The 15,986-nt window shown below is 45.7% G+C and overlaps 2 protein-coding genes across 2 annotated transcripts; both read left to right on the forward strand.

The window, feature by feature from the left end:
• Positions 1 to 2,661: 2,661 nt before the first annotated feature.
• LOC106563462 (uncharacterized) lies at positions 2,662 to 6,235 on the forward strand. The gene is made up of 3 exons (XM_014129068.3): positions 2,662 to 5,532; positions 5,910 to 5,935; positions 6,129 to 6,235. The coding sequence occupies exons 1-2, from the start codon at positions 2,780 to 2,782 to the stop codon at positions 5,932 to 5,934; spliced, it is 2,778 nt and encodes a 925-aa protein (XP_013984543.3). The 5' UTR covers positions 2,662 to 2,779; the 3' UTR covers position 5,935; positions 6,129 to 6,235.
• Positions 6,236 to 12,521: 6,286 nt separating this feature from the next.
• On the forward strand, positions 12,522 to 15,893 carry LOC106563556 (RDS/peripherin-like protein xRDS35). The gene is made up of 4 exons (XM_014129234.3): positions 12,522 to 13,299; positions 14,423 to 14,853; positions 15,035 to 15,281; positions 15,493 to 15,893. Exons 1-4 carry the CDS (start codon positions 13,150 to 13,152, stop codon positions 15,682 to 15,684), a joined length of 1,020 nt encoding a protein of 339 aa, XP_013984709.1. The 5' UTR covers positions 12,522 to 13,149; the 3' UTR covers positions 15,685 to 15,893.
• Positions 15,894 to 15,986: the final 93 nt, after the last annotated feature.

Genomic DNA, 15,986 nt, shown 5'->3' on the forward strand with positions numbered 1-15,986 from the left:
GACCGCACAGCAGGGAAAAGATTGTCCCTGCACCCAGGGACTACCATACGAAAGCAGGACTTGGGTTTGGGGAAGCAGCAGGTGATGGAGAAGTACTTCACTCCTGTGCAGCATAAGCAGGGGACCAGGAGCCACAGGCACAGCAGGCCCCACCTCCATGACCATCACGAGAGGGACCACAAGCATTGCAAGATGGCTGACCAAAAAACTGATCACCACAAACACCATCTCAGCCATCACCACAACCATGAATATCATCACCGTCCTCATCACCAGCACGAGCAAGATTGGTCAGAGGATCACAATTATCATGGGTATGTTTCATTTAAATTAGTTTATTAGTTCACCAATTTCTGAAATCTTGGATGGAATTTCTTGTTTTTATATTCAACATTTTGGAAATTGTACATATTTTGAGAAATATTCAGATGTGACAAAATTTAACCAGCACTGCGTTATTGTAAAACATGCTACTCACAGGAGGTTGGTGGCACCTTCATTGGGGAGGATGGGCTTGTGGTAATGACTGGAGCGGAATAAGTGAAATGGTGTCAAATACATCAAACGCATGGTTTCCATGTTCCATGCATTATTTTGAGCTGTCCTCCCCTCAGCAGCCTCCACTGGTGTAACTGAGCCCTAAGAATATGATCTCTGAACACTGCTGTCATCCTGTTCTCCTCTTGCAGTAGCAACCATTCAACATCAGAGGGCAACATTGTCTGCCACCATCACCATGGCCACAACAATCACCCTCACCACCACATTGAGAAATCACACCACTCTCCCCCCGACCATCACCAACACCAAGCGCATCACCATGCTACAGATGTGACCTCCCACCCTCAGGTTGCAGCAACTTCCTCCAGCTCCTCCTCTGGTTCCTCATCATCATCTTTCTCATCTTCCTTAACATCATCCTCTTCCTCCTCATCATCCTCTGGCTCTTCATCCACCTGGTCCTCTCAGACAACTATAAATGAGTCTGTGAAGGATTACAAACATCCACTGCAGAACCCTAAGTACTCACAGTCCTGCACTGAAATCTCTGAGGGGAGGAAGGCCTATGATGATGAGGAAGATGAGACATCTCCTTTAATAGATGACAAAGGCTATCTCCACAAGTCCCCCAGCCAGGAAAGGAGCCTGAAAGGAAAAAAGAAAGCTGTGTCCTCTCATCTGACCCCTGCCAAGATTACCCTGAAGAAGCAGGAGAGTGCTAAATTGGTAGGAATGGCTGGCAAAGTCCGCAAGGTAAAGTCAATGGAGGCGCTGTCCCATTGTGAGGACAGGGATGGAGAAGCAGATACCATTGTAGATCAGGAGGAGTTGGGGAAAAGCAAGGAGATAGCCAATAAGAACTTAGTGAAGGACAAGCTGAAGTTCTCTGCCTTTCTGAACGAGATCACCAGGCAGGTGCTCAGCCCATACAGACTCACCTCTCTTGGAGTCACAGCTGCTCACAGGCCTAGCAGCCCAGAACAAGCCTCCCTGAGGTTCCCCAAGGTGGAACGCACAGTGGAGCAGAGGCAAAGACAGAAGCGTAGTCGGCCTGGCAGTGCAAGCTCTACGACAGTTAGTGTTCACTCCCATATCAGTAGGCATTCCCATTCCAGGAAGCACTCTAATTACATCAAGCACTCTCGCTCCCATCTCGGCGCAAACCAGCATCACCAACACCATTGCCACCATCAGCCTGCAAGAGACATGCACCACAGTCCTAGCAGCCACACCGATTACAGCAGTAGCCCAGAAAATTGCCCCTCATCAAGACATCACTCCCGTTCTTCAACACCACACCATCATAACCAGCATCTCTCCCATTCTCAATCTCACCACCATCACAGAGGTCTTCAAAGTCCATCTCATCACCATGGAGACCACCAAAGCCCAAAGCATCACCATGGAGACCACCACAGCCCACTTCATCAACATAGAGACCACCACATCCCAAGCCATCCCCATCGCCATGGAGACCACCACAGCCCAACTCATCCCCATCCCCATGGAGACCACCACAGCCAAACTAATGACCATGAAGACCACCACAACCCAACTCATTCCCATCATCATGGAGACCATCACAGCCCAACTCATCCCCATCACCATGGAGACCACCACAACCCAACTCATCCCCATCACCATGGAGACCACCACAGCCCAACTCATCCCCATCCCCATGGAGACCACCACAGCCAAACTAATGACCATGAAGACCACCACAACCCAACTCATTCCCATCATCATGGAGACCATCACAGCCCAACTCATCCCCATCACCATGGAGACCACCACAACCCAACTCATCCCCATCACCATGGAGACCACCACAGCCCCAGTCATCCCCATCACCATGGAGACCACCACAACCCAACTCATCCCCATCACCATGGAGACCACCACACCCCCACTCATCCCCATCACCATGGAGACCACCACAACCCAACTCATCCCCATCACCATGGAGACCACCACAGCCAAAATCATCCCCATGGAGACCACCACAGCCCAAGCCACTCCAGTGACCATGGGGACCTCCACAGCCCCAGTCATCCCCATCACCATGGGGACCTCCACAGATCCAGTCATCTCCATCACCATGGAGACCACCACAGCTTAACCCATCGCCATCCCCATGGAGACCACCACAGCCCAAGCCACTCCAGTGACCATGGGGACCTCCACAGCCCCAGTCATCCCCATCACCATGGGGACCTCCACAGATCCAGTCATCTCCATCACCATGGAGACCACCACAGCTTAACCCATCGCCATCCCCATGGAGATCACCACAGCCAAACTCATCCCCATGGAGACCACCACAGCCCAACTCATCCCCATCACCATGGAGACCTCCACAGCCCCAGTCATTCCCATCATCATGGAGACCTCCACAGCCCCAGTCATCCCCATCACCATGGAGACCTCCACAGCCCCAGTCATCCCCATCACCATGGAGACCACCATAACCCCACTCATCATCATGGAGACCACCACAGCCCAACTCATCCCCATCACCATGGAGTCCACCACAGCCCAACTAATCCCAATCACCATGGAGACCACCACAGCCCAACTCATCCCCATCACCATGGAGACCACCATAACCCCACTCATCACCATGGAAACCACTACAGCCAAATTCATCCCCATGGAGTCCATCACAGCCCCAGTTATCCCCATCACCATGGAGACCACCAAAACCCAACTCACCCCCATCACCATGGAGACCTTCACAGCCAAACGCTTTCCCATCACCATGGAGATCATCACAGCCCAAGTCATCCCCATCACCATGGAGACCACCACAGCCCTACTCATCCCCATCACCATGGAGACCACCACAGCCCCACTCATCCCCATCACCATGGAGACCACTACAGCCCCAGCCATTCTCATCACCATGGGGACCTCCACAGCCCCAGCCATCCCAATCACCATGGAGAACACCACAGCCCAACCCATCACCATCACCATGGAGACCACCACAGCCCAACCCATCACCATTCCCATGGAGACCACCAAAACCCAACTCATCCCCATCACCATAGAGACCATCACAGCCAAACTCATCCCCAACACCATGGAGACCACCAAAACACAACTCATCCCCATCACCATAGAGACCATCACAGCCCAACTCATCCCCATCACCATGGAGACCACCAGAGCCCAACTCATCACCATGGAGACGACCACAGCCCAACTCATCACCATGGACACCACCACAGCTCAACCCATCACCATGGAGACCACCACAGCCCAACTCATCCCCATCACCATAGACACCACCACAGCACAACTCATCCCCATCACCATGGACACCACCACAATCCTCTCCACCCAGATTCACACCATCACCACGGCTCCCATCCAGAATCTCTCCATCACCACGGCTCCCATCCAGAATCTCTCCATCACCGCGGCTCCCATCCAGAATCTCTCCATCACCGCGGCTCCCATCCAGAATCTCTCCATCACAACGGCTCCCATCCAGAATCTCTCCATCACCGCGGCTCCCATCCAGAATCTCTCCATCACCGAGGCTCCCATCCAGAATCTCTCCATCACCGCGGCTCCCATCCAGAATCTCTCCATCACCGAGGCTCCCATCCAGAATCTTTCCATCACCGAGGCTCCCATCCAGAATCTCTCCATCACCGCGGCTCCCATCCAGAATCTCTCCATCACCGCGGCTCCCATCCAGAATCTCTCCAGCACCGAGGCTCCCATCCAGAATCTCTCCATCACCGAGGCTCCCATCCAGAATCTCTCCATCACCGAGGCTCCCATCCAGAATCTCTCCATCACCGAGGCTCCCATCCAGAATCTCTCCATCACCGAGGCTCCCATCCAGAATCTCTCCATCACCGAGGCTCCCATCCAGAATCTCTCCATCACCGAGGCTCCCATCCAGAATCTCTCCATCACCGAGGCTCCCATCCAGAATCTCTCCATCACCGAGGCTCCCATCCAGAATCTCTCCATCACCATGGCTCCCATCCAGAATCTCTCCATCACCATGGCTCCCATCCAGAATCTCTCCATCACCGAGACTCTAATCCAGAATTTAACGATCCCCGTGGCTCCCATCCAGAATTTCACGATCCCCGTGGCTCCCATCCAGAATTTCACGATCCCCGTGGCTCCCATGCAGAATCTCACGATCCCCGTGGCTCCCATCCAGAATCTCACGATCCCCGTGGGTCCCATCCAGAATCTCTCCATCACCGAGACTCCAATCCAGAATCTCTCCATCACCGAGACTCCAATCCAGAATCTCTCCATCACCGAGACTCCAATCCAGAATTTCACGATCCCCGAGACTCCAATCCAGAATCTCACGATCCCCGTGGCTCCCATCCAGAATCTCACGATCCCCGTGGCTCCCATCCAGAATCTCACGATCCCCGTGGCTCCCATCCAGAATCTCACGATCCCCGTGGCTCCCATCCAGAATCTCACGATCCCCGTGGCTCCCATCCAGAATCTCACGATCCCCGTGGCTCCCATCCAGAATCTCACGATCCCCGTGGCTCCCATCCAGAATCTCACGATCCCCGTGGCTCCCATCCAGAATCTCACGATCCCCGTGGCTCCCATCCAGAATCTCACGATCCCCGTGGCTCCCATCCAGAATCTCACGATCCCCGTGGCTCCCATCCAGAATCTCACGATCCCCGTGGCTCCCACCAACACCTCTCTCATTCAGAATCTCACCATTCACACTCCCATTCTGAACCCCATCACATTTCTACCAACCCAGAATCTCATCATCACCACCATCCTTCCAATTCTGAATCTCACCAACATCCCTCACCTGCAGACACACAGCACCACTATCAGCACCATGTCAGTCACCACAGCCCATCAAGCCAGTCTAAGGAGCACTTTCCTGTCAGTGCATCGGCCACAGAGCTGGAGTCATTGTCCCATTCCAGCAAGTCTGGTTCTTCCAGGAATACCAGCAGCCCCACAAGTCAGGACGAGCGGCAGACGGGCTGCAGCGGCTCAACTACCTCTCTACATAAAGTATGACATTGCTCTGGGGGTTTGGTTTATCACTATTGCTAGTTATGTCAAGCATTATCTACAGTATACTGTATATTTATTGACCATTTTGTACCGTTGCACGTGTTTTACATTCTTAATTATGTAAGAATGTTCCACTCATTTGTTTTCCATCGATTGTGGAATTTAACATGCAGGCTCCTTCCTAACTACGTAATCATGGATGACACATGGAAAAAGTGATCACATGCAAACTCATGCACATCAAATTATCACACAACGTGCCCCTATTGGTTATCAATGTCTATTAACTAGAAGCTGCAGAATCAATTTCTATTTCTGAAATGCACATTGTGGACGACTGTAAATACTTTTTTTGTTTTGTCCTTCCCATACAGGAAGCATCCAAGGTTAATCGAATAATGTGAGTTTTATTTTGTTTAATTTGATCTTTGTCTTATTGTTTATTGGGGGAATCATTTTAATTGAGAAAATAACGTTTTTTTAAAATCCTCTCCTCCATATGTTTGTTGTTTAACAATAAATACATTTTTCTTGAAGATACACATTATTATCTAACTGAGCACTAAACCCCTCCTCTCTCCTACTTCATTCAGGATGCTTCAGGAGCAAAATGAGGATCTACACCACAGTTTGTGCCAGACTGCCGTGCGAATGGAGTGCATGGGCACAGAGTTTAAGAGCAGTCACCAGCTACTTGAGTCAGAACTACAGAACACTTGTGTTGAGCTGAGCAACCTCCTGGACAAATTCAAAAGGTCAGGGCTGTGATGAGACGGGACGGATACCTCTAGAATTATGAGGGGGTTCAGAGAGGAGTGGCAGTTCCAATCCATTTTATTTGCCTTTTACAGGAACTCAGTCAAAAGTTTAGAAAAATTCAAATCAGCATTCATTTTGAGTTAATATGCATGACATTGTCAAGCTTAGATAGTGCTATACTGTACCTCTCACAGTCCTTATGTATCTCTCTCCCATTTCAGACTTACAGATAACAACTCCTACACTCAACAAACCAAAAATCTCATGGAGCAGAAGCTTCGTTCAGTGGTGAGGCACCAGAAGATCAAAAGCTCATTTTACATACAAGTATACATTAGATAAGTCAATAGAAGGGATTTCGTTCACATATCTGGAAAATTGTATCACCATTTTTATCATGTTTATGTTTGTTCTGTCTTATGTGTGTGGTCTGTCAGCCTCAGAGTATGGAAGGGGAGCATGAGCATCTGAACCAGCGGATCACATCCCTGACAGATCAGCTGCCCTCAGCCAAGAACACCATCCACAGCATGGAGACTATTAACGTGAGAACTCCTCCTGATGAACAGATCTAGCCGAGACAAAAAGACAACCTAAAACGTGCGCAAAACCAGACCAGAGTGGCCAAGTACAGGAAAATACTACTAGTACAGGCCCTGAAACAAATTCGCCTGACCTCTATGATCCCCTGACCCTCAAGCCCCAACCTAGGAATGCATTGCAATAAGAATCAGCTATAGTGCATGGTATGCACTTACACAATGTAGCAAATTGTAACTGTTTCTCTTTGTATAGTATAAAATGTCTCCTACCTTTCACCATCCAAATCTCCCTTTAGTTTGACCTTCTGTTTATTCATCATGCCCATTTTAGTTGAGAGTAAAACCACCAATAGAAACCATTGTTTTTGCTTCGAGCTGCATGTAGTTAATAAATGTTGTTTTACATAACCCATTGTTTCTAAAAAAAAAAAACATTGTTATGAAGCTATTAGTCTTGATTTTTTTTCTCTTTTTTTCTTGATGTATAATTGTGCATTGTTCTTTGTCAACAACATGTCTGTATTCTGTTCTGTGTTTTTAACTGTTGACCATGATTGACGAATCGATTGATTACTCCTTCACCCCTTAGGTAACATCATTGCTGCAGGAAGCCCTCGACCAACATTTCCACCGAGATGATTCTGTCAATCAATTAAATCTCCCTGTTGCGCCACCACCGGTCCAATTCATGGATAGTCATCATTATGGAAAGGTCACCGCCACAGGGGAGGACCTATCGCTGGGAACATTGCCAGAAGAGGAGGAATCTGATTGGTCGGAAATGGGGGATGAGGCTCCAAAATGTGTTCTGAGGTCAGGGGGAGATCATCATGGTGGTACAGCGTTTCAACCGTGGAGACAGGAGCGTTTTCGCTGGGCAGGAGAGGGAGAGACAGAGAGTGAGTCAGGGAGTGAGGAGATTGTCAGACAACACCCTGCCCGCTCCCAGCAGGTCCCCCATCTCCATGTTACCATTCACTCTGAGACCTTACCAGCCCCCATAGATGGTGTCACCCTCACCACCATTTTCAAGAGCTCAGCTGATGGCCCAACAGAGGATGTGTACAGGGCCACTGCGAGCCGCAAACTAGGCTCTCCCATCCGCATCCTGTCAGCCAGTCTGGATGAGATCCCCTCCTGTAGGGGGAAGAATCAAAGACAGGAGGAGCAGCATGGCCAGCTGAAGGGCACAGAGGCCATGATGGACCTCCACCAACCAGAGGACGGTACCATGGATGACTCAGAAGATGAGATCATCCGTAACTGGAGGACAAGGAGCGGGAACATGGGTGATGATGGCGGTGTGGATACCACGGAGGCAGATCCTGGCAGCAGTCTGGAAAACTTGCAGTCGGCCCAAAATATGCTCAACCACTTCATCTGCCAGCTGCAGCGCAGCGAGGGGGAGGACAAGGGATACCGGACAAAGTGCTGAATGGGGAAAGAACACAGCTGTGACACCTGATCTCTTCACAGAGACACAGATGTTGACTGGGTTGGTGCATGGTTGTTGAAGTAATTAAACTTAGAGTGATCTTTATTACATTTGATATTCATAATTCATCTATGAGTATGTTGTATTTTAAACATAAAGCAACAGAATTGGTCTTTATAACCAATTTAATAATAATCATTTAAATTATAATTCAATTATTTATATCTGATTTGAAAGTTTCCAGGCCTAAATATTATTCATCATTAAAACAACTGCCAGCAACAAGTAAGAAAGAAACTTTCAAACATTATTTTTGTTCTGCACCTGAAGCTATTAAGGCAAGCGGCCCAAGTTGGAGATCGAGGATCCCCAGCTCCACGTTTTGATATTTATGATATTTTTCTCTATTCATAGTCAAAAACATGTCCTGGTGTGTTTTTTTGTTGTTACACTATGCAGGGAATGGCTTTGATGTCCTCCAGAGGTAACATCAAACAAAAAGCACGTCTCTTTGATATCTCCTGTTCCCGGTTGCGATCTCTCCAAGAAACACTGTCCAGGCCTCCCTCCCGTCTCATCATAGCAGAGCACCGAGAACTTCACAGCCCAAAGCTTTTCCATCACCATGGAGACCACGGCCGAATCTCGCCCTTTCCACTGATTTATAGAAAATAGATCCTTTCAGAACCTCTTGTGCATAATTCATTATACTGGTTGGTGTGTGTCTTTCTCTCGGTGCGTGCATGTTAGATAAGACGACAAGTGTTTCACAGAATGTAGGTCTTTAGGTAAGATGGAAGACATGTAGATAGATATACTTTGTTTGTCCTCATAAATTAATTCACCTGCAGACAGATATAATGCAAGGTCTAATTTGGACAATGTATACCATCAAATATTTACTACAAATAGTATCCGTTGGACATTCATGGTGGATTGGAAACAAGCTTTTTTAAGACCGGTTTTAGTTAATGGTGATAAAATGAAAACACAATTTGGGGATGATCGTGTGGTCTGGTGTGTATGGTTCCAACTGCTAGAATGTATAAAGGTTTCCTCCCTAAAGTAATAGTTAAGAATCCATGGGGAAAACAAAGAAACATATTTATTCTTCTTGCATGCAAACTATGTCTTATCTTATAATATTGATGTTTATGTCTCCATGTTGATATGATGGAAAAAGCAACATGACGTAATGTAAAACTTAATCACCATTGTCATTGTGGTCACCAGAGGCATGCAACAGTCCAGTGAGATACACTACCGTTCAAAAGTTTGGGGTCACTTAGAAATGTCTTTGTTTTTCAAAGAACCACGTTTTTTGTCCATTAAAATAACAAAATTGAGAGTGCCTAGTTTGAGAAACAGACACCTCACAAGTCCTCAACTGGCAGCTTCATTAAATAGTATCCGCAAAACACCAGTCTCAACGTCAACAGTGAAGAGGTGACTCCATAGATGTTGGCCTTCTAGGCAGAGTTGCAAAGAAAAAGCCATATCTCAGCCTGGCCAATAAAAAGAAAAGATTAAGATGGGCAAAAGAACACAGACACTGGACAGAGGAACTCTGCCTAGAAGGTCAGCATCCCAGAGTCGCCTCTTCATTTTTGATGTTGAGACTGGTGTTTTGCGGGCACTATTTAATGAAGCTGCCAGTTGAGGACTAGTGAGGCGCCTGTTTCTCAAACTAGACACTTTAATGTACTTGTCCTCTTGCTCAGTTGTGCACTGGGGCCTCCCACTCTTCCTATTCTGGTTAGCCAGTTTGTGCTGTTCTGTGAAGGGAGTAGTACACAGTGTTGTACGAGATCTTCAGTTTCTTGGCAATTTCTTGCATGGAATAGCTTTAATTTCTCAGAACAAAAATAGATAAATTGTTTCTAGCCATTTTGAGCCTGTAATCGAACCCACAAATGCTGATGCTCCAGATACTCAACTAGTCTGAAGAAGGACAGTTTTATTGCTTCTTTAATTAGAACAACAGTTTTCAGCTGTGCTAACATAATTGCAAAAGGGTTTTCTAATGATCAATTAGTCTTTTAAAATGATAAACTTGGATTAGCTAACACAACGTGCCATTGGAACACAGGAGTGATGGTTGCTGATAATGGGCCTATGTAGATATTCCATAAAAAATCTGCCGTTTCCAGCTACAATAGTCATTTACAACATTAACAATGTCCACACTGTATTTCTAATCAATTTGATGTTATTTTCATGGACAAAATGACATTTCTAAGTGACCCCAAACTTTTCAATGGTAGTGTATGTATGATACAGTATAAGCAATGTTATTATGCCACATGACATTTCTGTTTTGTCCTGTATGGGATTTCCCGCTGGTGACCATAGTAAATATATTTGAATGGATTGGAAGAAGCATATAGGCAAGGTCGAATAAATACTATAAGCAACATTTATTTATCTTCAACCTAGCATATAGAGACATGTTGGGAACATATATCTCTATTTTCAACCAAAATCATAGTCACTGTGTCAAAATGTGAGGAAAGCACAGTGTGTTGTGATGTCTATGCTGCCATGCTCTCTGCTGCCTCGCCCTCCAATCCATACCTCTGTCCTCCATGGTGTATTACAGGACCAGTGATAGATAGATTTCCACTATTTACGGTATAGGTTACATATTTATTATTTAGAAATGGCGGTTGCTGTCACCATATTTCACCTAGGTTGATCTTAATTGAAATGAACCATGTGTGATATGGTTTAGCACTGTAGAGCTGCTACTGTCTGTTTTTATCCTTGTGTTGTGTCCTATAAATGTGTCTGAATGTTCTCAATAAATATAGTCATCTATAATTTACAAATTTATTAACATCAAATAATTACATAAAACATGTAGCATATTTGATTCAGTTGAATATGTTAGAAGGTGACAGCGTTAGATTGAGGGGGAGGAGAGTCAGTCAGTCAGTTATCACCAAGAGGAGCCACTCTTTGCTTTATGGTTTCTCTGCATGCAGCAGATTTACTGAGATATGAGTAATATATGAGTAAATGTATTTTCTACCCATTTCTCAGGCCACCTGTTAACTTAGGGACACTCTAGGTGGTGGTTGGCAATGAAGCGGATGTTTCCCGGTTTCCAGGGTATTTTCAACCTAACTTCCGTTTCCCCTGAAAAACGGATGTGGGGACTCCACTCAAGCATTTTTTTACACCTGCTATCTTAACTTAGGGGTTGGCTTGTCCCAAGGTTTTATTAACACTGATGTACTTTCATAAGTTCATGTCAGTCCACCTTCTTTGTTGTCGTTACTAGTTGCCACAAAGTGAAAATTGGCTATATCGTTAAAAATCATGAAAACAAACATTCGCTTTTTGGTATTAATTTAAGGTTAGGGTTAGGTTTCAAATCAAAATTGTAGAAATAGGCAGGTTTTAGCCATTATTGTGGCTGTGATAACTAGTGGCAACCCATTGAGTGTGTCACATGTATATTTGTTCTGAATTGTCAAGAGCAAGCGACATCATGGCAGTTTAAAATGGGTGTTACTGTCACAAAACCAGCCAGTAAACAGAGAAGTCCATGTCCTCTATCTATCTTAGGTTTTTAGGCTGGAAATGGTTTTCCATGTTAGTTTAAACTCACCCTGCTGAGGCTGTTACAGGAGCTTTAGACAGGATTATCCTCACTTTCCCCCTCTCTCCCTGTCTCTCTCACGCTCTCTCTTTCTTCCCCCCTCTCTCCCTGTCTCTCTCACGCTCTCTCTTTCTTTCCCCCTCTCTCCCTGTCTCTCTCACGCTCTCTCTTTCTTTCCCCCTCTCAATTCCATTAAGGAAGAGTAACTTGGTATAGTATATCCTTGGTGAGTTTATTACCAATATGCTTGTAGATCATTTTCAATAGTGCTTACCTGCATCATTTTCAGACTTTACAGTATATGCCTGATAACCAGATATGTTAGTAAGAAATATTGATTTGGGTTCTTGAGATATATATTTGACTATATCAATCTAATCAAAATTGATATCAATCACCAATAATTGTTGACCACAGTGCTTGAGAGCAAGGCCATACACATAGTTAAAAAAATATATAATAATTATTAGCTTCATGCTAACATTTCAGAGAGGTTACAGGTTATAGAGTGGCAAATGTATCAGTGCCCATGCTTATACAGTATCGTTCACCCTGTCATCTTCAATTTGGTTAGTCAGAGCTCATCTATGTCCCCACCCCTGGTTCAAGGGAGGCTAGCTTTGCTGACCAGACAGTGGCCTGGATTCCAATTGGAAAGGTATGTTTAATAGGACAGGTGAGAGATTAGGGCTAAGACTCTCCCGATGTCCAACATTGTCCAAATCCATTGTGTCTCACCTACCTAAGCATGGGCACACAGGTGCTAGAACAGGACTGAAGGGTCACCTGGACTTTCTTGAATAACTTTTTTGGGGGGATCAAGCAGGTGAACTTTGACACACCGCCACTAACAAATCCAGGAGATACCAATTAAGATACAACGTTCAGTATTTTGTGGCTTTTATTTCTCCCAACAGATTTTGTTCACTAAACCATTTTGATGTGATTATTCCTTATTTGATTTTGGATTACAAACCCATCTTTCTCCTACAAGAATCCTCTTACCATCTCTGCTTTGAAAAACACTCATCGAATCAGTCAACTCCATTTAAAATTCTGAATTCTACCTGTTGCACTTCAAGTTTTTCCAGACTTACTCTTCTTCACCTTTGACCTTACCCACCCTTTCCAGGTTGCCTCTCAGATCATTCCAGCAGTCAGTCACTGCACTCTCCTCCTTCCCCTCAGATCCAACTCATCATCCCTTCATCACCACATTCCTAATTTATTTCTGCCAGTAACCCTCGGAGCCTCCGTAGGCTCCCACCACCACCATGGTGCTGATGAAGATGAAGTTCCCTTTTGAGAAGAGGGTGAAGCTGGCCCAGGGGCTGTGGCTGCTCTCCTGGATGGCCACACTGGCTGGAGCGTTCACCTTTACCCTGGGCTGCTTCCTCAAGACCGAGCTCCGCAGGAGGGCAGAGGTAGGCTACTGCAATGCTCTACAGCTTTACACTGTACACTCTTAGAAAATGTTTTGCTATCTAGAAACTAAAAGGGTTATTCGGCTGTCCCCATAGGAAACCCCTTTGAAAACCATTTTTGGTTCCAGGTAGAAGCTTATTGGGTTCGATGTAGAAGCCTTTCCCCAGAGGGTTCCACATGAAACCCAAAATAGTTCTACCTGGAACCAGAAATGGTTTTACCTGGTACCAAAAAGTTTTTTTCTATGGGGACAGCCAAATAACCCTTTTGGAACCCTTTTTTCTAAGAGCATACAACGCCACTAGGGTTCTTCCAATACAATACATATGACTTATCCAGAAGCTTCACTTTCTCAGGGTGTATTCAGTAAAATTATACAGTATGCCTGAATCAAAGAGTGATACTAGTAAACTTCTGGTCATAAACTGCACGAAAAGCATGAGGGTGAAAGGGGGGGAAATTCATTACACCTTATTTGAGTATATTGGAGCTTAAATTAAGAGTACATTTTTTTAGTGTTTCTAGATGACAATGAAATGCATTGGAGTGTTGAAGATAACATCTCATGTAGAATTCAGGAGCCTTTGATAATGCTCTCATGAGTGGGATTGGGAAGAGGTATCTATAGAGCTATTGGATTGGTGATTAGATGTGAACGTTATGAACAAGGGGAAACTGTCTCTGGTCTGAACATACCGATGATAAGCTCATAATAGGGATAAGATGAGCTGACCAACAGAATGTGGAGTGACTGTGTGATTGACAGTTTTATTATGATCCTATTCATCATCTATCTCTTGAGATTACAGTATTTGGAATAATATACTATCAGTTATTGCACTTGTTGAACACATCAACAGAAACAAAATTCCTCTCAATGCAGCCTTTTTGCAGCAAATATTTATGTTCAATTTCAGTAAAATAAAAACAACCTAATTGATTTCCTCCAATATACAATATAGCCTTTAGTTATGTTCCCCACTGTAAACCATGAGATTATTCATTGACCTCTACATGTTCACTTTTCCTTAAATATGGGATCAATGGTTTGACAGCCTAACATATCACTTTATACTGTATAGTTTGCTGCATCACTGATGCATGAGGTTCTTCTGCCTACAGGTAATGGACAACACAGAGATCCATGCTGTGCCCAACACCCTGATGATAGTGGGTCTGGCCTCTCTGGGTATCAACTACTTCGCAGGCCGTATGTGCCAGGATGCGCTGGACGCCGGACGCTTTCCCCGCTGGAAAACCTTCATGCAACCCTACTGGGGTGTTTCCCTCCTCTTCACCCTGCTCATGTTGATGGCTGTGATCATGAGCTATGCCATGAAGGGGAACCTGGAGTCCTCCCTGAAGATCGGCCTGAAGAACGGCATTCGCTTCTACAAGGACACAGATACCCCCGGCCGCTGCTTCCAGAAGCAGACCATTGACCGCCTGCAGATGGAGTTCCGTTGCTGCGGAAACACCGACTTCAAGGACTGGTTCGAGGTCCAGTGGATCAGCAACCGCTACCTAGACTTTAGCTCTAAGGAAGTGAAGGAGTGAGTATTAGAGGACTGGGAGCAGTCTGACAGTCTTTGGTAAAGGAAGAATCCCATGTCAGGTTATCATTGAAATAAATCATTAAGGTTATAGGAAATTAGATGGTTGAGGTAATACAAAGGCATGATGTAGACCGTTTATTCTCTATTTACTTCCCTTCCCTCCTCTCTTCTTCTTTAGTCGTGTTAAGAGCAACGTGGATGGGCGTTACCTGTTTGATGGGGTCCCTTTCAGCTGCTGCAACCCCAGTTCCCCAAGACCCTGCATCCAGGACCGCCTCACCAACAACTCAGCCCACTACAGCTATGAGCACCAGACCGAGGAGCTCAACATCTACATCCGCGGCTGCAGGGAAGCTCTAGTCAACTACTACATGGGCCTGATGAACACTATTGGTGCTGGGGTCCTGTCTGTCTTCCTGCTGCAGGTACTGTGCAGATATACAGTATATATCAACCTATACACCTATACACCTAAAATTGAGCTAATGTCCTGTGTGGCAATCAGAAGGCTCCCGGACTCCTGTGAGTGGCCACAATTATACTTGTAGCTCACTGTTGAGTAGTAATACAGTATATCCAACATCCTCCTGTATAACCTTTCTCCCTTCTCTTCCCTCTCCTATCCTTCCCCTCCAGTCATCTGTGCTGGTAAGTCTGCGGTACCTGCAGACAACCATGGAAGCGTTGGCAGGGCAGGAGAACACTGAGATTGAGACTGAGGGCTACCTGCTGGAGAAAGGGGTGAAGGAGACGATCATGGAGTATGTGACTCCTGTGCTGGTTTTCCTTCAGCTGAACCAGGTGGGCAGTGAAGACACTGAAGCTTAGGCAACCGCCGCCAGATAAAGTGGAGAAATCAAAATGTTTCAGACAGGGTGGTGTAGGGGACAAACGTGGCATTTTATTGGGTGATAAATAATCTAACTAGACACTGATCAATTAATCTGGTATTTCTTTGACATCACAATCCATTTTAATGCTGATATATTTCTGTGTTTAATGTTTTACCCCTAAATGCAGTGTTTCCCAAACTCGGTCCTGGGGACTCCAAGGGGTGCACGTTTTGGTTTTTGCCCTAGCACTACACAGCTGATTCAAATAATTAACTCATCATCAAGCTTTAATTATTT

This window comes from Salmo salar, chromosome 11 (assembly GCF_965601325.2).
Source record: "Salmo salar chromosome 11, fSalSal1, whole genome shotgun sequence".
Taxonomy (NCBI): domain Eukaryota; kingdom Metazoa; phylum Chordata; class Actinopteri; order Salmoniformes; family Salmonidae; genus Salmo; species Salmo salar.